The sequence below is a fragment of the Camellia sinensis genome, chromosome 5 (assembly GCF_055761805.1).
Source record: "Camellia sinensis isolate YWXY chromosome 5, ASM5576180v1, whole genome shotgun sequence".
In the NCBI taxonomy this organism is placed as follows: domain Eukaryota; kingdom Viridiplantae; phylum Streptophyta; class Magnoliopsida; order Ericales; family Theaceae; genus Camellia; species Camellia sinensis.
Genome location: NC_138965.1, coordinates 93,762,368 through 93,786,888, shown reverse-complemented (window position 1 = coordinate 93,786,888; position 24,521 = coordinate 93,762,368). Strand labels below are relative to the sequence as shown.

At 44.3% G+C, this 24,521-nt stretch overlaps 1 protein-coding gene across 36 annotated transcripts in view; it reads left to right on the top strand.

The window, feature by feature from the left end:
* The window catches only part of LOC114278627 (uncharacterized), a 68,201-nt gene that overhangs the window by 7,364 nt on the left and 36,316 nt on the right, over nt 1-24,521 (top strand). For 3 of the 36 annotated variants that reach the window (XR_014329804.1, XR_014329800.1, XR_014329801.1), the window contains exons 4-6: nt 6,446-6,608; nt 15,411-15,512; nt 15,616-16,057. Coding sequence is in view for 7 of the 36 variants with exons in the window: in XM_082869243.1 (XP_082725369.1) it covers nt 6,815-6,949; nt 15,411-15,516; nt 15,616-16,031 (657 nt within the window). In the remaining 29 variants the exon portion in view is untranslated. Of the gene's footprint in view, nt 1-5,233; nt 5,325-5,409; nt 6,335-6,445; nt 6,609-6,686; nt 6,950-15,410; nt 15,517-15,615; nt 16,058-17,338; nt 17,804-24,521 lie in introns of those variants that run through there. The other 33 variants (XM_082869241.1, XM_082869242.1, XM_082869244.1 and 30 more) reach the window with 27 other exon arrangements.

The window sequence follows — 24,521 nt, the reverse complement described above, 5'->3', positions numbered from 1 at the left end:
TGGCCGATGGTGAGGCATGGAAGAACTTTGATAAGCAACATTCAACGTTTTTTGTTGATTCTCGAAATGTAAGGCTAGGGGTGGCCACAGATAGTTTCAACCATTCGGAAATATGAGCACATCATATAGCATGTAGCCCATAATCTTAATGCCTTGTAATCTCCCACCGTGGAAGTGTATGAAAGAGCCATTTTGCATGATGTGATTGCTTATCCCCGGACGTTCGGCGCCTAGAAGAGACATTGATGTTTACTTAAAACCATTAATAGAAGAATTGAAGAATTTGTGGGAGCGTGGTGTGCAAACATATGATGCATCGAATGGCCAAGTTTTTAGAATGCATGTGGCGGTCATGTGGACCATCAATGACTTCCCTACATATGATAACATGTCAGGGTGGAGTACAAAAGGTTACCTGGCTTGTCCTAATTGGAACATGAATGCATCGCCACAACGTTTGTGAAGTAAGATAGGGTACATGGATGCTCGTCGCTACTTGCCTGAAAACCATAGTTGGCGAAGGAGTAAGCTCTTCAACGGTCAATTTGATGATAAGTCCAGACCTTTGGACTTATCGGGGCAACAACTACTAGAGGAAATTGATTCTGGGACTTACAGGCCGTATGGATAGCACCCACAAAATCGAAAACAACGAAGGAATGAAAATCCAAATTTGAATTGGACAAAGAGAAGCATTATGTTTGACTTGCCCTATTGGAAAACGTTGGAGCTTCAACACAACCTTGATGTCATGCATATTAAGAAGAATATATGTGACATTGTGATCAGGACACTTTTGAGCATAGATGGAAAGAACAAGGACACGGACAAAGTACACTTAGTGTTAAAATCCACCTACTCTCCACCTACTTCACCCACTTAAACCTACTCCACTAAACCTAACCCACTACACCACTACCACCTCACCTACTCCACTAAACCTAACCCACTACACCACTACCACCTCACCTACTCCACTAAACCTAACCCACTACACCACTACCACCTCCACTTCACCTACTCCTTACCTACTACACACTCACCCTCTTCTATATATAGGAATCATGAATCATTGTAATAGATATAAATATATCAATCAATAATAATACATACAATTTATTCTCTCTCTCTTTCTCTATACATTATTTCTTACATGGTATCAGAGCCAGTTTAAAACCTAGTATTTTCGCTTCCCCGGCGGGCGGCAACCTCACCTTAGTCGCCCGCCGGGCCTCAACCTATTCCGCTGGTAAAATCAACAAAGATTTGTGCAACTGTAGTCATGTGTGAGGCTGATGGAGAAGAATTCTTCACCTCATATGACGAGACAGTCAGGAACTGGAAACACTGCAACATTCTGCTCTGGAATTCTGCAGCAGCTAGATTATAGCTTGGTTGAGTGCCAAGCTTTGGTTCTTCCACCCACTCTTGAACTTGCCCAGCAAAGTGTGAAGGTTCATGCTTGTGTTGGAGGGACTAGTGTGCGCGAAGATCAGCGCATTCTCTCCAGTGGGGTTCATGTTGTTGTTGGTACTCCTGGTCGTGTGTTTGACATGTTGCGGAGACAATCACTTCGCCCTGTTTGCATCAAAATGTTTGTCTTGGATGAAGCTGATGAAATGCTGTCACGAGGTTTTTAAAAATCAGATCTATGATATTTTCCAGTTGCTGCCACCCAAAATCCAGGTTGGGGTGTTCTCAGTTGCTGCCACCCAAAATCCAGGTTGGGGTGTTCTCTGCCACAATGCCACCAGAGGCTCTTGAAATCACCAGGAAATTCATGAATAAGCCTGGAAAGAGAAAAAGCTCATGCTAGGATTTGCGAAGTGATTCGCTGCAGGAATTTTGGCTTTGGATGAAACCCTTACCATACTCCACTCATTCTCTCCAACTGTTCTAACTTTTTATTTTTATTATTATTATTATTATATCAAATAATCAATGCACTCATGTTCCTCACTAACAGTGTCCACTTTTGACCCAAACCATTTTCAATCCATCATTTCTCCTTCACCTTTTGCACCCCACTCACCGACTCTCTCTCCACTTTATCACATGGGTTTGTCCCTCTCTCTCCTCCATTTGATTTCAAAAAATCACTTATTTTTATTTATTTTTTCCAAATCACTTTTCCGCTTTTTTAAATACCCCACTTTATTTTGAAACAATCGCACTGATGTTTTTCATATAATCCATCTATAAATATTTTTTATCTATTTTCTTTCTCCCTTGTTTTCTTTCATTTTATTGTTATTTTTTCAACAAAACACTCCCAAAAAAAAAAAAAAAAAAAAAAAAAAAAAAAAAAAAACAACATTTTACAAACTTGTCATTTCTTCATGCCGGGGATCAACCCCGATCAGCATTTTACACCATAAAAAAAATAAAATAAAAAAATAAAAATAAAAATAAAAAAACACAAAACAAAACAAAACACAACCAACACAAATCGGAACAGTGGGATTTTTCTTCTCGCCTATTCCGCCGGTCTTTTCTTCTTGCCTCCGTCCTGGGCGGCCCTTACCGGTGCTACCTCTGTGTTTCCCGCACCCACTCCACTGGGCATGATCACTACTCCCTGCTCCTCCACTGCAGCATATGGCGGACCTCCAAATCGGAACATAACGGTGGCCTTCCGCTTCAGTTCCTTATTTTCCGCCTTTAGCACACTTATCTCTGCTCGCGCATCCTTATACATGCGTTGGAGCAGAGCCAGTTGGGCGTTTAGCTGCTGCACCTCATTTGTCCTACTCTGCAGCCGGTGCGACAAGTTTGTGACCGCAGTCATGGTTTCCACACATGACTTCAAAGTATACTGATTCGCCTCAATATCTGATTGCGCTGCCATTCTTTGCTCCACAGACCGCATAGGAAAGGTCAACGGAGCAAACTCAGGGGCGTTTGGTTGAGGTTCAAGGGCAACCGCACCGGTTATCTCTCTTGTGGACTCGTTGAGGTCGGGAAAGAGAGTAAGCAGACCACGGGAAGAAGAGGCCATGTTCTGGGTAGCTGGACGGGAAGAAGAGGCCATGTTTTTGGGTTGCTAAGTGTTTCAGAGAAGCAGCGATTACCGATTGGTACTATCAGACAGGGTTGGTTACAGAGTGTTTCAAGATTTGCAGCTCTTCTAGACAAGCTCTCTGAGAATGCAGAGGTTTCAACTGGTTTGTTATGCTTCCAAGCCTCAGCCTCCGCTTCGGTTTATAAAGACCCTGACGAAGAGGCCGACACGCGTTCTGTCGGTCACGTGCATCGCCGCGTGTCTGGCGCGCCTTTTGATGGCTCGCCGCTCGATGATTTCTGTCGGGCACATCTTTTGATAAAGTGGGCGCGCCTTTTGAGGGCGCGACTTTTGCGGGCTCGATATATATATCTACATGTATATCTTTTGGGCAGCCTATATACACACTCATACAGTGTCTTCTACAGCGGTCCGACATGACCCCATAAACTGTCTTCTACATGGGTCCGACAAGACTCTGTAAACTGTCTCGACATTGATTCCGGTTAGCTCCTTCATGGGTCCGACAAGACTCTGTAAACTGTCCCGACATTGATTCCGGTTAGTTTCTACATGGGTCCGACAAGACTCTGTAAACTGTCCCGACATTGATCCGGTTAGTTTCTACAAGAGTCCAGCAAGACTCCGTAAACTGTCACAACAACTGTCACCACATTGTCTGCTACAACGGTCCGACATGACCCCATAAACTGTCTTCTACATCGGTCTGACACCGCCATCCAGTGTCCTCTACACCGTTATGACACCACCATACAGTGTCCTCTACATGGTTATGACACCCCCATACAGTGTCCTCTACAACGTTATGACACCACCATCCAGTGTCTTCACCAATGGTCTGACACGACCATACAGTGTCTCTTATCCTCTTTTATTTTTATGTATTTTCTTGTTTTGTTACTCTCTCCAAACTCAAGTTGGTTAGTTCCTATCCCCCTTGAGTTTGCGGGGGCTGTTAAAATCCACCTACTCTCCACCTACTTCACCCACTTAAACCTACTCCACTAAACCTAACCCACTACACCACTACCACCTCCACTTCACCTACTCCTTACCTACTACACACTCACCCTCTTCTATATATAGGAATCATGAATCATTGTAATAGATATAAATATATCAATCAATAATAATACATACAATTTATTCTCTCTCTCTTTCTCTATACATTATTTCTTACACTTAGATTTGGAGGACATGAGAATACGTATAGAGTTACACTTGAAGAGGCGTTCCAATGGGTCCTTCGAGAAGCCTCCCGCATTGTACACATTGTCCCTGACAGAGAGAGAATGCTTTTGTGATTTTTGTGAAATCAATTAAGTACCCTGATGGCTGTGCAGCAAATATCTCCAATTGCTTGATTGCTCAAGGAGGTCAATTTTCCGGCCTCAAAAGTCATGAATGTCATGTCCTTTTACAATGACTCCTTCCGATTGGGATGCGTGGCTACCTTACTAAGGAAATTGGCACCACACTTTTTGAGTTGGGAAATTTCTTCAAACAGTTGTGTTCAAAGACATTGAGGGTCACAGATTTGGAGAAATTGGAGAAACAAATCATACTCATACTTTGCATGCTTGAGAAGATTTTCCCTCCGGCTTTTTTTGATGTCATGGTCCATTTGACAATTCACTTGCTTCGAGAGGCTATGCTTGGAGGGCCAGTGCAATGTCGATGGATGTACCTAATTGAGAGGTATGTTGTTCGTACTTGTGTAATGTAAAATTGTAATTAACGCTTTAGTGCTAATATAAAGATTGGAGTAAAACATTGTCATCGTCTTGATCTCGTTAGGTTGCTTGTATGTCTAAAAGGGTTTGTGGCCAATAAAGCTTATCCTGAAGGTTCTATTGTCGAGGCTTACATTTCCAAAGAGTGTACAACATTTTGTTCAATGTAATTGGATGGAGTTGAAACATTGTTTAACGGCCCATAAAGGAATTATGACATGGGTGACCGTGGCCCAGGGTTGGCAGTATTCACTCAAAATGTCCGTCCCTTTGGTCTAATGACAAGGGCATCCGATGTGTTTGTATCTGAACGCGAGATGGCTCATTGTGGTTTGTCCTACACAATAGTACAGAAGTGGGAAAATAAGTAGAGTATGAATCCTTCATACGTATTTATATCTTATAGTTATAAATCAGTTAGTGTTGATTTTTTGAAATACTTTTGAATCACTTTTTTTTTTTTTTTTTTTTTAACTAGGGAGCACAAGAACTTGTTACAACAAACAGTCGTTGCATTCGACATCGCAAAGAGACAACACAAAGAATTTCCTCAATGGTTCAAAGATCGTGTAAGCTAGAATTCTCCTCTACAATCAATCATACATTACGCTAATATTGTGCATGCTTGTAACATGACACATGTTCTTCGTGTAGATGAATGAATTGTGGAGCTAAGTGTCCCCCGAAGCAACTAATGAGATGTGGTCATTAGCCAATGGTCCCAGTGGCTTAGTGAACACATATTCTGGATGTATTTGTAATGGTGTTTGATTTCATACTATCGACCGTGACAACCGTCGTAAAAGTCAAACTAGTGGATTAGTCATGGAAAGGGAGCATGAAGGCCAATTGATAAACTTCTATGGCTATTTGTCCAATGTGTGGGAAATGAACTATTTGTTTAGACATCGGATTGTATTGTTCCAATGTGAATGGTTTAACACCGATAGTAGTAGAAAGATGTGTCTCGAACCACATTTGACAACGGTTGATGTAAGAAGTCAATGGTACAAAGATGACTCGTTTGTATTACCAAGTCAAGTTCAACAAGTATTTTATGCTCATGATACCAAATTAGGTACCAATTGGAGAGTCGTAGAAAAGTTTCAACATTGAGGAATTTGGGATGTGCCGAAGATGGATGATATAGAACTTGATGATGTGTTCTAACAAGAAGAAACCACTGAGGTCGTACTAGCTGAGGCTATTGATGGTTTTGCATCGAGATGATATTGAATATGAAATTATTCCAATGAAAGTTTTGCAATCTGTTAGAGGTGTAGAAGCTGAAGGTGTTATAGATGATGCCTTCATCTGTGATAATGAAGATGGATTAATGGGGGAGGGTGACGACACAGAAGAAGAATGACCTATAAAGTGATTTTGATACAGATGTTGATGTAAAATCTTGATGTATTTACTTTTAAGATTTGGATATGATAATGAACCAAAATACTTGTCTTATTAATTCAGCTTATCATGTCATAGCTTGTTATCTCTTTTTATAATTTATTTCATGTATATCATGCTTTATAATGTAATTAAGCTTGTTACATTTATGCAACAACTAATTTAAAAATCATGTCATAGCTTGTTATATCACTTTTTATAATTTAACGCCTTATCATATATGAAATGAAATAGTGTTAGTTGTGTTATTGCAATTTGCATCATGGTTCTTGGCTTGAAGATTAGGCAGATTCGAAAAATGACACTCACGACCACAGTAACAGACTTGCCGGTTGCTATCCCCTTAGGATCAACAGTTGCACCATCTCCTGATGCCACTAGCTTACCATTCGAGGATTCTGATGAGACGCAACCACCATTGGAAACGCAGACTGGTGGCATAGGTAAGATCATTGTACTTCAAATTTGTCAATTATCATTTGCCATTATTTACAATTTGCTTACTATTATTTTGTTAGCAGAGACTTCTAGGTCCACACGTGTACGAGGACCTACACTTGGAAAAGGAATAAAAAAATAAAAAAATAAAAAAATTAGAGCCTAAAAAGGGGAAAAATTATATGTTCACATTGATTGTGCTCTGAATGCAATGACCGGAAAGTATGCCACTCCAGCAACTAATGAGTTAGGGCTTCAGATTAGGAGCTTGTGCCCTCTCAAGGATGTTAAGTCATGGCTGAATATGGATGAGACTACCAAAGCTATCGTCATCCAAGCTGTTCTTGTAATTGATAATACTTGTCCATAATCTGTATTTGTATTATGTATACTTTTAAGAAGCACTTATCTTTAATGATTGTAATTTTAACTTGTTATACTTGTCGGACAAGTTTGATATTGGGGACGATTTTCACAATGACTCACAAGGTCAGCGGATTGTGAATACGAAGGCATTTGTATTGTACAAAGATTGGAGATACACCTTGAAGCAAGAATTCGAACTATTAGAGGAAAAGGGTGTTGATGACCTCTACGCTTATCCGCACCAAGGGGTGAGTTTAGATGATTGAAAGCATTTGATCGACGTGGCATGGCAAGATGCATCTTGTAGGTTTAGGGAAGAGAAGGAATTAGGGAATGAGTTAGACTTAATTCCCTTTTATATTGATAATTGAGTAATCACAGGTAACTAAAAAAGAATAAGAATACAATCCATAATTTCCTATTCTAACACTCCCCCTCAAGCGGGTGCGAAAATATCTCGCATGCCCAGCTTGTTGAGAATGCCATGAAAGGATTTGCTCCCTAGTCCCTTGGTGAGAACATCAGCTAGTTGGTCTCCAGTCTTCACAAATGGAATACGTATGGTGCCACAAGTGAGTTTTTCCTTGGTAAAGTGCCTATCAATCTCCACATGCTTAGTTCTATCATGCTGAACTGGATTATGAGTTATGTTGATTGCGGCATTGTTGTCATAGTATAGTTGCATGGAGTCAGTCTGTTGAATTCCCAAGTCTCCCAACAATAGTTTAATCCATAGTAACTCACATACCCCCTGAGCCACAGCCCTAAATTCTGCCTTAGTACTAGATCGAGCAACCACATTTTGTTTCTTACTTTGCCATGTGACTAGGTTGCCACCAACAAATGTGCGGTATCCAGAAGTGGATCGTCTGTTAGTGACTGATCTTGCCCAATCTGCATCAGTAAATGCTTCCACACTGAGATGACCATGTTTTGAGAAGTAGAGACCCTTTCCAGGGGAAGACTTCAGGTATCTCAAGATTTTCATAATTGCCTCTAAGTGGGAAATTCTAGGAGCATACATAAATTGGCTAACCACGCTCACTGCAATGGCAATATTTGGACGTGAGTGGGATAAGTAAATGAGCTTACTCACTAGTCTCTAATATATCCCCCTGTCCACTGGCTCTCCCTCTTGATCCTCACTTAGTTTCTGGCCCGGTTCTAGAGGTGTATCATATGGTCTACTTCCAAGCATCCCAGTTTCCTTTAGCAAGTTAAGTACATACTTTCTCTGACTTATGAAGATACCATCCTTGGACCTAGTTACCTCAATGCCCAAGAAATACTTCAAAGTACTGAAGTATTTGATTTCAAACTCTTTGACTAAGTAGTTCTTCAACCGAGGGATCTCCTTAATGTCATTCCTGTCAAAACTATGTCATAAACATAAATGATAAGAGCTGTGGTTTTACCATGTGAGGAGTGTTTCATGAATAAGATGTGATCAGTTTGACTTTGCTTGAACTCATATCTCAGCATAGCTTGAGCAAACCTTTCAAACCAAGCCCGAGGAGATTGCTTTAGCCCATAAAGTGACTTCCGAAGCCTGCATACTTTACCGTTGGACTTCGCATCTGTAAAACCAGGGGGAATATCCATATAGACCTCTTTTGCTAGGTCTCCATGAAGGAAGGCATTCTTTACATCAAACTGCTGATGTGGCCAATCCAAATTTGCTGCAAGAGAGAGTCATTATGCTTGGTTATCATTTTTCAAAAACACTTTTCAGAAAATTCTACTTTCTTATTTTTCGTGTTTTTTTGTTTTTACTAAATTTTTTTAATATCTTGAGCAATTTTTTTTAATTTTTAGACATACCTAACATAAATATACCTAAAAAGTAAAAAAAATTTGAAAAAAATCTTTTAAAAATTCACTAAATATCAAAAATACAAAAAAAATACGAGAAGTACTTTTTTTGTATTTTTATGTATTTATTAATTTTTAAAAATATTTTTTCACAAATTTTTTACTTTTTAGATACATCTAAGTAAGGTGCATCTAAAAAAGTAAAAAAAATGTTTAAAATTTTAAAAATATTCACTAAAAACAAAAAAACACGAAAACCAAAAAACTCAATTTTCAAAAAACTTAATTCAAAAAACTCAAACCAAACACACTGTAGTATTCTCATAGAGTCCATCTTAGCCACTGGTGCAAATGTCTCCTAGTAATCTACCCCATAAGTCTGAGTGAAGCCCTTAGCAACTAGTCTTGCTTTATATTGTTCTATGGAACCATCGGCTTTGTGTTTTACAGTGTACACCCACTTACACCCAATTGGATTTTTTCCTCTAGGTAACTCCACTAACTCCCAAGTGTTATTCTTGCTGAGAGCTCTCATTTCTTCCATCATGGCATGTTTCCATTCAGTAATAAAGAGAGCATCCTGAAAATTGGTACGTAGACTCACAGAAGACACTTTAAACAGAAAGACTTTATATGAGGAAGACAGATTAGAATAAGCTATGAAGCACAGATACGGGTACGAGTACGGGTACTGGTACGATACGGGTACATCGATCCGGTAAAATTCAAAAAAAATAGGGTACGGGTACAACTTGGTACGCTTGTAAAAAAATATTAATTTTTAATTTAGAGTAATGCAAAAATTAATTAAATGGTTTATTTTGTTAAGGTCCAACCTATAATTAACATTTAATGCCAAAAGAAAAAGTATAAATCAAAATTAAATGTCAATATATTAAATAAGTTGCAAACCATAATTTAATTTTAAAATCATGCTAAGTATAAAACAAAAACTAAAAAAGAAATCTAGTGAAATGAGTTTTATCTCTGCAGTAGAAGGAAAATATTGTTTCAACTGAGGTATGGTACGGCTTGGATATATACTAGGTACGTCTAGGTACGTCAAAAATTAAGAAGGAAAAACTTGGATATGTGTTTTGTGTACTCGGTACGTATGTAGAAGTACCATACGAGGTACGGTATGCCGGTAAGTACCCGGTACGGGTATGGCATGTTTTTCGAAGTACCCATGCTTCATAGAGAATAAGAGACATGATTATTAATAGAATGCTGAGTACATGAACTCCCTTCCTATTAGCAATGGGAACATCAAGATATGAACAATCAGGAATATGAACACATGAATCAGAATTACCTGGACCCTCATGAGAGTGGGGTGGCTCTGGACACTCATTCGGAGAAGAAGTTGACAGTAGAGGAGGAAAAGTAGCCTCTTGCATCCAGGTGACTTGCTGTTTGTCCTTGTTCTTGATATAAACTTTGCCTGCGTTCTTTTCCTCAACAACTGTGGGCTGATTATCCTCTATCTGGGCAACCACTGGCGGGAGGGGAATAGGAATCTCTTTACACCAAGGCGCCCCCTGAAGGGAGGACTGTGAGACCGGGGAGGACGGAAAGTAAGGCTGAGATTCAAAGAAAGTTACATCCATTGAGACAAACCATTTGCGAGTGGGAGGATGATAACACTTATAACCCTTTTTGGTGGCAAAATAACCCAGGAAGACACACTTAAGAGACCTAGGATCTAATTTACCACGAGTGGGGGAATGATTATGGACAAAACAAACACAGCAAAAGGTCTTTGGAGAAATAGAGAACCCGAAAGAGGTAGAGCCGAACAAAACTTGAAAATGAGTCTTTTTGTGAAGGACTTGGGTAGGAAGACAATTAATCAAATAAGCGGCAGTGAGAACTGCTTCCCCCTAATAGAAACGAGGAACCCGTATCTCAAAGGATAGACAATGGGCCATATCGAGGAGATGGTGATTTTTTCGTTTAGCAACATTATTTTGTTGAGGGGTATTAGTGCATGAAGTCTGGTGTATAATGCCATGAGTGGCGAAGTAATCGGTAAGACCAGAGTCAATTTATTCCTCCCCATTATCAGAACGTAGAATTTGGACAACCGCCCCAAACTGAGTACAAACCATTTTATAGAAGTTTTGAAACGCAGAAAACACCTCACTCTTATCTTTCATCAGATAGACCCAAGTGGCCCGGGAACAATCATCGATGAAAGTAACAAACCATTTTTGACCTTTCAAAGACACAAAACGGGAGCAAAAGAAGGTCGGTGTTGTTTACCAAGTTGACATGACTCACATTAAAAATCAGACACAGACGAAATAGTACCATCAATAATAGGCACTTTTTCATGACCTGAGCAGGGGTTATACTCGGAGAATAAATTAGAGGAGCCAGACATATGGTCGGAAGCACCAGAATCAATAATCCATGGTATAGATGTATGAGATAGCAATGCACGTGGGGAGGCAGCCAAGTTATTGGCAAAGGAAGAAGAAGGGGCACCTGTAGCAGAAGTGGAGGCTCAATGGTCTAGCAAGAGCAATCTCAAAATCCGAGGCAGATAACCCCGAGACATCAGCAGCAGGGGAAACAACCGGAGATGCAGATGGTGGCTCAACAGTATTTGACAGATGTGCCCGAGCATTGGCCTTGCGGCCTCGAGACTAGCCAGACCTACACCCTCGAGTACCAGGATGGTCTCCTCGGCCACCAGAGGGGGTCCCATGTAACTTCCAACACGTCTCTCGTGTGTGTTGAGATCTACGGCAGTAGTCACAAATCAGACACAGACGAAATAGTACCATCAATAATAGAAGGAAGCATTGTAGAGCGGCGACTCTCCTTATTCTGCACAAAAGCAAAGGCTTCCTGAAGGGAAGGAAGAACATCCATGCCAAGTACTCAGCTCTGAACCGGATCATACTCCACATTTAGGCGTTCCAAGAACTTGAAGACCCGTTCTTGTGCCACAAACTTCCGATAACCAGCAGAATCAGTGGGACTGAACAGGCTTGTAATCCTGTAAAATTTGATGTATATTATTGATTGATTGATTGTTGTGTTTATTTTGTTTACAATGATTCATATATAGAAGAGAAGAAGGTAGTAGGTGAAGGGGTAGTGGAGGTGGTAGGTGGAGTGAGTGTTAGTGGAGGTGGTAGGTGGAGTGGGTTATGGTAAATTCTAACAGCCCCCCGCAAACTCAAGGAGGATAGAAACTAACCAACTTGAGTTTGAAGAGAGGAACAAAACAAGAAAATACATAAAAATAAAAAAAAAATATAGGAGACACTGGATGGTCGTGTCAGACCGTTGGTGAAAGCACTGAAAGGTGGTGTCATAACGTGGTAGAGGACACTGGATGGTGGTGTCATAACGTTGTAGAGGACACGGTATGGTGGTGTCATAACGTTGTAGAGGACACTGTATGGTGGTGTCATAACGTTGTAGAGGACACTGTATGCGAACCGGAATCAATGTCGGGACAGTTTATGGGGTCTTGTCGGACCGTTGGAGATGCTAACCGGAATCAATGTCGGGACAGTTTATGGGGTCATGTCGGACCGTTGAAGATGCTAACCGGAATCAAATGTCGGGACAGTTTAGAGGGTCATGTCGGACCGATGAAAAAGTTGCACCCTCAAAAGGTGTGCCCAATTTTGTCAAAAGGCGTGCCATCAAAAGGCGTGCCCAATTCATCAAAAGGCGTGCCATCAAAAGGTGTGCCATCAAAAGGCGTGCCAAGTTGTCGGCGAGCGCCGAGCGGCGCATGAAGCGCGGGTCTGCCTTGGCTATTTAACCAAGGTTGATGCTGAGGCTGAGGCAGAGAAAAACTGAGAGAAACCTCTGAAAAATCCTTCGTGTTGCTGAGAAAGAGAGTTCCTTGTGCTGAGAGAGATAGTCTGTAACACTTTGTTGCCCAGAAAATGGCCTCGTCTTCCCGTGGACTGCTTACCCTCTTTCCCGACCTCAACGAGTCAACAAGAGAGAGAACTGGAGCGGTGGCACTGGAACCTCAACCGAGTGCCCCGGAGTTTACTCCGCTGAACTTTCCGATGCGGTCTGTGGAGCAAAGAATGGCAGTGCAGTCGGATGTGGAGGCCAATCAGTATACTCTGAAGGCATGTGTGGAAAGCATGACGGCGGTCACAAATTTGTCGAACCGGCTGCAGAATAGGACAAATGAGGTGCAGTATTTAAACTCCCAGCTGGCTCTGCTCCAACGCATGTATAAGGATGCGCGAGCAGAGATAAACGTGCTAAGGGCAGAAAACAAGGAGCTGAAGCGGAAGGCCACCGTGATGTTCCGTTTTGGAGGGCCGCCATATGCTGCAGGGGAGGAGCAGGGAGTAGTGATCATGCCCAGTGGAGTGGGAAAGACGGAGGCAACACCGGCAAGGGCCGCCCAGGACGGAGGCAAGAAGAAAAGACCTGCAGTAGAGTAGAGAAGAAAAATCCCACTGTAGGTGTGGGTGTGTTTGTTTGTAATTTTTTGTTTTGTTTTGTTTTATTTTGTCTTTTTTTTTTTTTTTGTGTAAAATTGTGATCGGGGTTGATCCCTAATATAAATAAAACAAAGTGTTGTGCAAATCTGTAATTTTTTTTTTTTTTTTTCATGTGGGGCAATTGAGAATTATTATTATGTTATGGGCATAGGGCGGAGGGATGAGGGAATCGGTCAGGAGAGTGCAAAAGGTAACAAAAGATAAGTTGAAAAAGTGACAAAGTAGTGGGTGAGGCTAGTGGGTGTCCTTGAGTGAAGAGAAAATAATAAGAATTATGATTATTATGATAAAAGAAATAAAAAGTTGCTAGAGATATGGGGAGGCTCCCATGTGGCCTGGTGAGGTCGGCAGGCTGTTTTTTATTTTTTATTTTTTTTTATTTTAATTACGAAAAATAAAATAAAATAAAGAAAAGGAAAGTGGGGTGTGGATGAGTGGGGATAAGATTTGAGAAAGATTACGAAAAATAAAATAAAAAAAAGAAAAGGAAAGTGGGGTGGTGTGTTATTATAGTTTAGAAGAACAGTGGAAGCTTTGTTGTGGTGTGTCTGGTGGAACACAGATAGAGACCCCGCGGTGTGTATTCAACACACACTGGTTGTGGTCTTTCTTCTCTCCCCCATCAGGGAGACAGAGAGAGATTGAGAGAGGGAGCGCCGGGTGAAGCCTCGGATGGCGATGGCAGCAGAGATGACGCCGGAGGAGAAGAAGCCGGCACCGGAGGAGCAACAGCTGGCGCGGTGGCCAGAGAAACAGTTGGTGTCGTCGGAGCCGTAGCTGGAGGAACTGAGATGGTGTCAATGCCAAGCTTCTTGGGTGCCATGGACCTTTGGCAAACCGTCAACCTGGAAGAGCATTTATTAAACAAAATGCATCTGCTTAGGAGATTTTGTTGACTGCTGGGCATCGGTCTCATCAAGGTGGTGTGATGAAGATTTTACTGCGGAGGATTTACCGCTCTGCGGCGGTAATTGTTCGGAGGATGAAAAATGTTTACCCGGGGAGAGTGTCGGCGGCGATTCAACAGTGGACCCCAAGGAAGAGTTATCATGTGAAGAGAAAGAACAGTGCAGCCTAGTCTCAGTCCTCAATTTTCCATTTCAAGAAGATGAAGAATCAATCTCCTCTTTCCACCAAAGTCTTGCCAATCTGAACAGGAGAAAACACAAGCTCATGCAAAACATACAAGATTTTCAAGGTCTTGCCAGTTGATGGAGGTCTCAAATTGGTTGAGGTCCGGCGGGCGGCCAAGGCAAGATTGCCGCCCGCCGGTGAAGCGAAAAATACTAAATTCTTAACCTCGCTCTGATACCATGTAAAATTTGATGTATATTATTGATTGATTGATTGTTGTGTTTATTCTGTTTACAATGATTCATATATAGAAGAGAAGAAGGTAGTAGGTGAAGGGGTAGTGGAGGTGGTAGGTGGAGTGAGTGTTAGTGGAGGTGGTAGGTGGAGTGGGTTATGGTAAATTCTAACAAATCCTAAAGGTGATCAAGCCGCTTCCATCCATTGTTAAGGAAGGTAAAATACTGGAGGATAGTTTGCTCACCTTGTACCGACCTTTCAATGGATCGACGTAACTCGAAAGACTGTGAGAAGTTTCCCTTCTTAAGAGTAAGTAGTGGCTACGGCCTCCCAAATATCCTAGGCAGTGTCCATAGACAAGTAGTCCTCTCCAATCTCAGGAACCATAGAATGGATCAACCAGTCCATAATCAGAGAATTAGTGATCTCCTACTGGTCATGATGAGGGTCGGTGATACTGGTCATAAGAATACAATCCATTATTTCATATTCTAATATTTCCTATTCTAATAATTTCCTATTCTAACATATCTTACCAGGTAAAGTAATAATACATTGTACATAGCCTCATGCCAAATGTGATATGCCTTAATATTTAAGAAAAATTTGTTTATATAATTATTATTTTTAGAAACGGTTAGAAGTTGGTAAGAGTAATAGGAGTCAGTTGCCATACAATCATACTAGTGGATCTCGCTTATTTCCTATCACAATAGCTGCTATGGTGAGATTGATTTTATTTGAAAGTAAATCCATTATTTTTTTTTGTTTTGGTTATGAATAATATGTTGTGATTATTTTTTGGTTCTTATTTAAATTTAATAGGTAGCTAAAAATGAAGACTTGGATTTTCCTAAGTTTTGTGAGGATAGCCACACGTCCAAGCAGACGAATGACTGGATCCATCCGAAATGCGGTGAGCTGCATGTAAGTATGTAACAATGAAATAATTGTATTCAATATTACTTAGTACCCAAAAATATATATGTTATTAAGCTTTTTTGTCTTATTTATTTGCAATGACAACAAGAGATGGTCAATCTACAAGTGGCTGCCACTGAGTCGGGGACGCTATTGACACAGGAGGAGCTTTCAAGGCAAGTGCTTGCAGAGAAGAAAAAGTACTTGCTTGGATTTGGGATCGGCCCGCAACCCTCTACCATAGCTGCATCACGAGCACGTGACAAGGACATGGAAGCAATGAGAGCTGAGATAGAGGGACTTCGTGAGGAGCGACAAAGAGATCGTGACGAGTTGATGAAAGAGCAAGAGAAGCGTGAGAGATATTACAATGAGATGTTGAAAGAGCGAGAGGAGCGCGAGAGACGTTACAATGAGATATTGAAAGAGCGGGAGCAGGGACAGAAAGCTCGGGAGGAGACAAATACAAAGGTCGAGCATCTGAATAATATAGTCGCCAAACTGACACAGCTCTTGAGAGTCTAAGCTGGTCATTCGACGTTCACTGTTTGGTAAGAACAATTTTATTAATGTCATATATATTTTATTAAAATATGTTAGCTTTAACAATGAATAGGATAGACGGTGCGTAAATAGGACACGTAGGTTGGGACTTAGAGTCGAAAATGCCATAAACTTAGTTGCAGAAAGGCGTTCGGGGGGAGAAAATGCAAAACAGACCCCCAACCACTTTTGTGGTGTAACGGGAAGCTTCCTGGTGCCAAATGTGACTTGTAGGGATAGACAGTACGTTAATAGGACACGTAGATTGGGAGTTAGAGTCGAAAATGTCATAAAATTAGTCAAACATAGGCGTTCGGGGGGCGAAAATGCAGAGCAGCCCCCCAACCACTGTTGTGATGTAACGGGAAGTTTCCCGGTGCCAAATGTGGCCTATAGGGACAGACGGTACGTAAATAGGACACGTAGGTTGGGAGTTAGAGTTGAAAATGACTTAAACTTAGTTGAAAATGTGTTCGGGGGCGAAAATGAAAAACAGCCCCCCAACCACTGTTGTGATGTAACGGGAAGCTTCCTGGCGCAAAATGTGATCTGTAGGGACAGACGGTACATAAATAGGACACGTAGGGTGGGAGCTAGAGTTGAAAATGTCATAAACTTAGTCGTAAAAAGGCATTCGGGGGGCGAAAATGCAAAACAGTCCCCCAACCACTGTTGTGATGTAACGGGAAGCTTTCCGGTGCCAAATGTGGCCTATAGGGATAGATGGTACGTTAATAGGACACGTAGGTTGAGAGTTAGAGTCGAAAATGTCGTAAACTTAGTTGAAAAAAGGCGTTCGGGGGGTGAAAATGCAAAACAGCCCCCCAACCACTGTTGTGATGTAACGGGAAGCTTCCCGGTGCCAAATGTGACCTGTAGGGACATGCAGTACGTTAATAAGACACGTAGGTTGGGAGTTAGAGTCTAAAATGTCATAAACTTGGTTGAAAAAAGGCGTTCAGGGGGTGAAAATGCAAAACAGCCCCCCTAACCGTTGTTGTTATGTAATGGAAAGCTTCCCGGTGCCAAATGTGACCTGTAGGGATAGACGGTACGTAAATAGGATACGTAGGTTAGGAGTTAGAGTCGAAAATGCCATAAACGTAGTTGAAAACGACAATTGGCACCCAAAAATGGAAAAATACGTATTAATTATGTACAATGATTACTTGTAAAATATTACTGGTTGCCTAATACATGCGTTCGAGTTTTATATATTGTCTGTTTAATGCCAATCAAGTTGGATGCAATAGGAGCACAAATTGAGCAAAAATTGGTATTTTTAATAGGAAATGCTTTCCGCACGTGCGGAGGACCATTCCCATATGTGCGGCCCATCCATCGCAGCCAAAAAGTGCCCAAGAATATCGCATGTGTGGAACCCTCGCCGCACATGCAGTCCCATGTGCAGCCGTACCTCGAAAAACGTGCCCGTTATTTGGAATTGTTTGAAAGAGCTGCAAGTATAAAACGACAGAAAAAAGGCTGGAGTAGGGTTCTGAAATATTTCAAAAGAGAGGAGGGGCTAGGGTTTGGAAAGGAGGGTTCTCAAGCTTGAAGAACATCTTTCATGGGGGTTTCTTCTTCTACCTCTTCCCATTCCTCCATGAGTGGCTAGGCTTCTATTTCTAGGTTTTGATGAAACTCTAGCCAAGTAAATAAGGTTTTCTTTTTGATTTTTGATTATGTAATGGTTTGAGCAAGTTATATGGTATTCAAGAAGTTTTTGAATATATTTTCCATTATTTCTAAAAGTATTTTTCTTTCTGTGATTGTTAAATGTTTTCCATGCAATGATTTTCTATTATTTTATATTCAAGGTATGAGATGAGTTATACTACGAGGGATGAGTTGTTTTGCTACCCTAGTTTAAAGCGAACGACTCGTGTTACTTGAGATAGTTCGTGCCTATACATTGAACGTGATAATTCTTTTGATCAATGCTTCAAACTTGTAGTTACGTGCTGGAAATTTGTGTTAATGCATATAATAAGATAGTGGCATGTATAGAATATGATAGTGGTGTTGGTGGTAGATAGTGGCATGTATAGAATATGATAGTGGTGTTGGTGGTAGATAGTGGCATGTATATAATATGATAGTGGTAGATAGTGGTAATATATAATATGTAAGTGGCATATAATGGGTTATAATGATGTTTGTAATATCTCCTATATAAGGAGTGTCATTTGGTCTTGTAAAATAAGAAGTTTTGAATATAACAGAAATATATTCCTTCTTCCTCATTGAGAGGGTGATTTATGCTCCGGTGTTGGGCCGAGGTATAGACCGAACAAGTTGAGGGCCCAGCAGAGCATTGGGCCGAGATGATCGACTGTTCACCCGGAGATGGGCTACCAGAAGTTGGGCCGGGCAGAGTTTGGTCTGTGTGCTGCCTCGGACCGTGCAGAAGCTGCTCGGCCAGGAAGTGACCGGTCAGGCTAGGATGCTCGGTCCGAGGATTGTCGAGACCAGACAAACCGAGAGGCCGACGCTCGGAAAGGCGCGGTCAGCCGAGGTAGTCGACTGACCGGCGAGAAGGCCGACCAAAGGAGGAGCCCGGGCTAAGCTTTGCCGAGATGCCGCCTAGCCCGGTCCTTCATTCGGTTATCCGGTTAGGCGCTTAAGGTATGAAACATGGTATGACCGAGGTAGGGCAGCTCGGCTGCCGAGCTCCAGCTATGCTGACAGGCAGTTGAGAGCAGGTGATGAACGGCATGGTTTATGCTGACAGATGGGATAGCAGAGCCACGTGTCAGGAGATGACAGGGAGTGGATATGGGGCTCAGAAGGTATATAAGCATGTCTGCGCCCCCCATACGCAAGAGACGAACACTCTGTAAGAAAATCCTTACACTAAAACACTCTCTCCCTTCTCTCTATTCCCTCTAAGGTGTGTGCTAACTTGACCGTCGGAGGGTTTTTCCGGCCACACACCGCCGGGTAGCTCACCGTTATTTGCTCGCAGGTGATCGGATATCGACGGAGCACGGAAGAAAGGAATACGGGCACGCCGGAATATTTGCTCCCCGTACAATTGGCGCCGTCTGTGGGAATCTTGACAGACAAAACCTTGTCTTCCAGGTTCATCTGATCGCCATCCATGGCGAACAACGACGAGTTCCCGTTGTCCGCCATCGATGGAGCCACCCCGGAGTATACCCGAAGGAGAGAGGGACCACCTGCCGTCCATCCAATGGCTGACTTGGGGACGCCCACTGGAGGACAGTCAGGTGACGCGAGGGATAAGCGCGGAAGGAGTCATGGGCATTCACGGAGTCCAGACGGTCACCGGCGGAGAGACTCACACGCCAGGCGATTGGAAAGCAAGTTAAGGGACCAAGACGCTGTCATCAGGCGGATGGCGGCGGAGATGGAGGATCTGAAGCGGCATGTCAAAGGGAAAGGTGTAGCTGGGGTGGGAGACCACAATGAGCGCACCCCATCCCGCCGGTCAGGCGATCAGAGTCAGCGACGTACTCAGTCCATTTCCATCACTAGGAGTTACCAGGTTGGTGATTCCGACATGCGTGCAGAAAAGTCTAGCGCGCAAGACAACACTTACAAACCCTCACGTCCGGCGACGACGTCGAGGTACTCTTATTCTGCTCAGTCAGAGGATCTACGGGCAGTGTTAAGGGAGCGGGCTCGCCGGCGCGAAGCTCAGAGAATACCTGCTTTCCAGCGGCTCTCCTACGGGGTTCACGGCAGCGAGGAGGTCGGAATGCCTCCACCCCGCCCAGCAATGCCAATATTCGAAGATACAGACTTGGCAAGGCTGAGTGCCACTCCTTTTTCCCTGGAAATAGAAACAACGCCGCTTCCGGCAGGCTTCCACCAGCCTAAGTTCACACTTTACGACGGAAAAACCGATCCGTACATGCATGTGAGCCACTTCCGACAGGTTATGGCCGGACATCGGCGCAATGACGGACTTATGTGCCTAATCTTCCCGTCAAGTTTAGGCGAGCTGGGCCTAAAGTGGTTCGAGAGGTTGCCGGAAGGGAGCATACAAAGGTGGCATCAGTTGGCCGAGGCGTTTGTTACGCGCTTCAAAACCAACACAAAAACACCAAAGGAAGTCGATCACTTGCTAAGTGTCAAGATGGAACCGTGCGACACACTGAAGGCGTACAATTCAAGGTATTGGGAAACCTTCAACGAGATCTTAGACTGCCCGGTCAACCTTGCTATCACGCAATATAAGCGCGGTCTCCCGGTCGGACATAGACTGCGGGACTCGCTTACCATGCACCAACCGACCTCCATGGGCCAGCTCATGCAGCGCATCAATGAGCACATCCGAGTAGAGGATGATGCATCGGCTTCCACCGTGAAGGCCACTCCGGTCGGAACAGACAAGAAGACAGCAGGCAAGGTGCACGCAGTTGGGCAAGAGTCCAACTGCTCAAATGACCGAGCAGAGGAATCAGACCGAGGTTCAAATCGAAAAAACCGGGGTAGAGGACGTCGGAATGACCGGGATGATTATCCCCGAGATGACGTTGAGGACGCAAACAGAAGAATGAAGGCAAGGACTGGCATAACCACGGTCTTCAAGATTCCAATCTATCGCATACTTAGTGAAATCCGAGACGAGGAGTATGTCCGGTTTCCTGCTAAATTGGGCGATGGACAAAAGGGCTACAATCCGCGGTATCGTTGTACGTTTCACCGGGAGAGGGGCCACCGGACTGAGGATTGTTTGCCTCTGCGACAACACTTGGAAGAACTGGTTGCGGCCGGGCATCTGGACCTTTACATTGATGGCGGAGTGAAACCGAATCAGGCTCCGGTCGATCCCAGGGGACAGGACGACCGAGATGCACCACCACAGGGAGTAATTAATGTCATCCACGGAATCGTGGAACCGGAGCGTGTTTGCGAACTCCGGGGCATGATTAAGAAGGCAGAGCATATGAGGGAGGTTTTGTCAGTACAGCCTGCCATCAAAAGGGGGAAGACAGAGGAGAAAGACGTGATCAGTTTCACCTCAAGGGATTTAGAGCGTATCCAGACGCCGCACAACGATGCTCTTGTCGTAACACTACGCGTCAAAGAATTTGATGTTAGACGGATCTTGATCGATCAGGGAAGCTCGGTCGAGATCATGTATTATGATGCGTTCAAACAGCTCAAACTTCGTGAGACAGACTTGGCACCGGCCACTTCGCCACTGGTTGGATTTAACTCGCAGCCGGAGTGGCCATTGGGAAAGATTATCCTGCCGGTCAAAGCGGGATCCGTGGTCAAGCAAGTGGAGTTTTGGGTGCTACAAGTGCCTTCAACATACAACCTTATCCTTGGAAGAGGATGGCTTCACGCCATGCAAGCCGTAGCATCGACCTACCACCAGGTGATGAGATTCCCCTCGGCTATGGGGGCAATCGAGGAGATTTGGGGTGATCAGGTCATGTCCAAGCAGTGCTTCGTGGCGGTCAACGGGAGCCGGGCTGCCAAAGGATTCGTTCAAATGATCGAGGGACCGGAGGACCAGAGTGTCTTGGATGATGTTGGCACCAAAGCAGAAGACAAGGCAGTTGAAGAATTGGTTGAGGTGCGGATTGATGCCGAGCAGCCGGACAGATTCTTCTTGCTCGGTTCAAGACTCTCGGCCATGGAGAGAACCGAGATGATTGAGTTTTTAATGGCGACCATCGAAGTCTTTGCATGGTCGCCCTATGACATGCCTGGTCTTGACCCAAGCTTTATCTGCCATCACCTCAATGTCTTCCCTGGAGCAAAGCCAGTCATCCAGCGAACAAGGAGATCGGCGCTGCATCACGCCGAGGTAGTAGCAGAGGAGGTAAAGAACTTGCTTGAGGCACGAGCAATACAGGAAGTGCACTACCCTCGGTGGATTTCCAACACGGTAGTGGTGCCCAAGAAAAATGGAAAGTGGCGAGTTTGTGTCGACTACAAGACAGTCAACCGAGCTTGTCCAAAAGACAGCTTTCCTTTGCCGCGCATTGACCAGCTAGTGGATTTGACGGCTGGACACAATCGGCTCAGTTTCTTGGATGCGTACCGCGGCTATCACCAGATTGCCATGCATGGGCCTGACCAAGAAATCACCTCTTTTACGACTCCAAGGGGACTCTTCTGCTATCGAGTTATGCCCTTTGGTTTGAAAAACGCCGGGGCAACCTTTCAGAGGATGGTGACCAAAATGTTCGCTCCTTTGCTCGGCCGGACAATGGAGGCTTACATCGATGATATGGTGGTAAAAAGCCGACATGAGGTACACCATTTGTCCGACTTAGCCGAGATGTTCGCCATTCTTAAGAAGCACAAGCTGCGCTTGAACGCCTCGAAGTGTGCCTTTGGCGTGGGATCCGGGAAATTTTTGGGATTCTTAGTCACGAACCGAGGCATCGAAGCAGACCCTACTCAGATCAGAGCCGTGCAAGAATTGAAACAACCCAGCTCGGCTAAGGACGTGCAGCATCTGGCCGGGATGGCCGCCGCGCTTAATCGATTTATAAGCCGGTCATCAGATCGCTGCCGCCCTTTCTTTCAAGCATTGAAGTCAAAGTTCTCATGGGATGACGAGTGTGACCGAGCTTTGGCCGAGCTCAAAGATTATTTGTCTTCTCCGCCGCTGTTGGTTACACCAGAGCCCGGTGAGGAACTCTACCTTTACCTTGCCGTCTCCCAGCACGCAGTAAGTGCGGTGTTAGTCCGGGCTGAAGGAATTAAGCACCTCCCAATTTTTTACGTAAGTAAGACCCTTCTGCCGGCTGAGACGAGGTACTTGCCGCTGGAAAAGCTTGCGTTGGCACTGATGATGGCTTCGAGGAAATTGGCACATTATTTTCACGCCCATACCATCGTCGTATTGACCGAGTTCCCCCTCAAGGCCTTGTTTGAGCGCGCAGACTTTTCCAGCCGAATATTAAAATGGGCGGTCGAGTTGGGACAGTTCGATGTGAAGTTCCAACCGCGCACCGCAATCAAAGCCCAAACCTTGGCCGATTTTGTTGCCGAGTTCTCACCTGGCACTCATCCGGTATGCCCGGTCGACATTGCCGGGGCAGATGATGAGACGCCCACAATGCCAACCGAGGAACTACTAGCTGCCGAAGGTCGCGCCGCGGGGTTAGCGCGCACCATCGAAATTCCCTCAGTTTGCACGGTAATACCTCCCGGTGCTGCGATGACGGAGTTGTGTATCACCAACCCATCCACTCTGTCCGGTACCGCATCACCAAGGGGGGAAGGAATGGTTCCACACAGCTCAGAACTTGATGATTCGCCTACGGACTTGGGCATTCTGAACCAACTTGCTGAGTCCGGTGCCGAATCCTCAAGGGGGGAAGGAATGGTTCCAGGCAGCTCAGAACCTGCGGCCGGCTTCACACCGCAACCTGGTGTTTCGCCTACGGACTTGGGCATTACGGACCAACTTGCTGAGTCCGGTGTCGAATCACCAAGGGGCACTGACTTTGAACCGGTCAACACCAAACTTGACACCGCACAGCCGAGCAGTTGTGATCCCATTGCCCTTCGCAACTCTCAGGACCCATCTGACTGCTGGAAGCTTTTCGTGGGGGACATGTGGAAGCTTTTTGTTGATGGAGCGTCCAACCGTCATGGTGCCGGCCTTGGTATCGTTCTTATATCCCCGGACGGCCTAACCATTGAGCATTCTATCACACTCGGCTTCCCGGCGTCTAACAACGAGGCTGAGTACGAGGCGCTTCTTGCTGGGCTCAAGAGCGCAATCCAAATGAAGGCTGCCGAGCTTCTGGTATATAGTGATTCCCAGCTTGTGGTTAACCAAGTTTCAGGGATTTATGAAGCGAAGGACGACAGGATGGCGAAGTACCAAGCTCTGGTCAGGGACCATATCAAGCAGTTTGAGGCAATCAGAGTCCAGCAGATTGGCCGGGAAAAAAACAGCCGGGCTGATGAACTCGCCGGCCTCGCTTCCATGGTAGATAGCACATCTCCAAACCCCCTGTTGATTGACTTTCTTCCGCGGCCAAGCATTGAAAACGCCGGACAGACGGATGTACTCTGCGCCAGCTAGGTCCTTCATGGATGGACCCCTTGATCTCGTTCCTCAGAGACCGGACTCTTCCAGCGGACAAGAAAGAAGCACACAAAATCCGGGTGAAGTCAGAGCGGTTTTGGCTCTCTCCATCAGGCGCGTTGTATAAGAAGTCCTTCACCGGTCCGTATCTCAAGTGCGTGCACCCGAACAGTGTGGAGGCCTTCTTGTTTGAAATTCATGAAGGCATTTGTGGCAGCCACATCGGGGGCAGGTCCTTGGCCTACCGAGCTATTTCGCAGGGGTACTGGTGGCCGTGCATGCAGGCCGACGCACAAAAATATGTCCGCAGGTGCGAGAAATGCCAGAAATTCGCCCATCAGATCCATCAGCCTGCCAGGGAACTTCTTCCCCTCACCAGTCCTTGGCCTTTCGCCATGTGGGGGCTAGATATAGTGGGACCATTGCCAACAGCACCG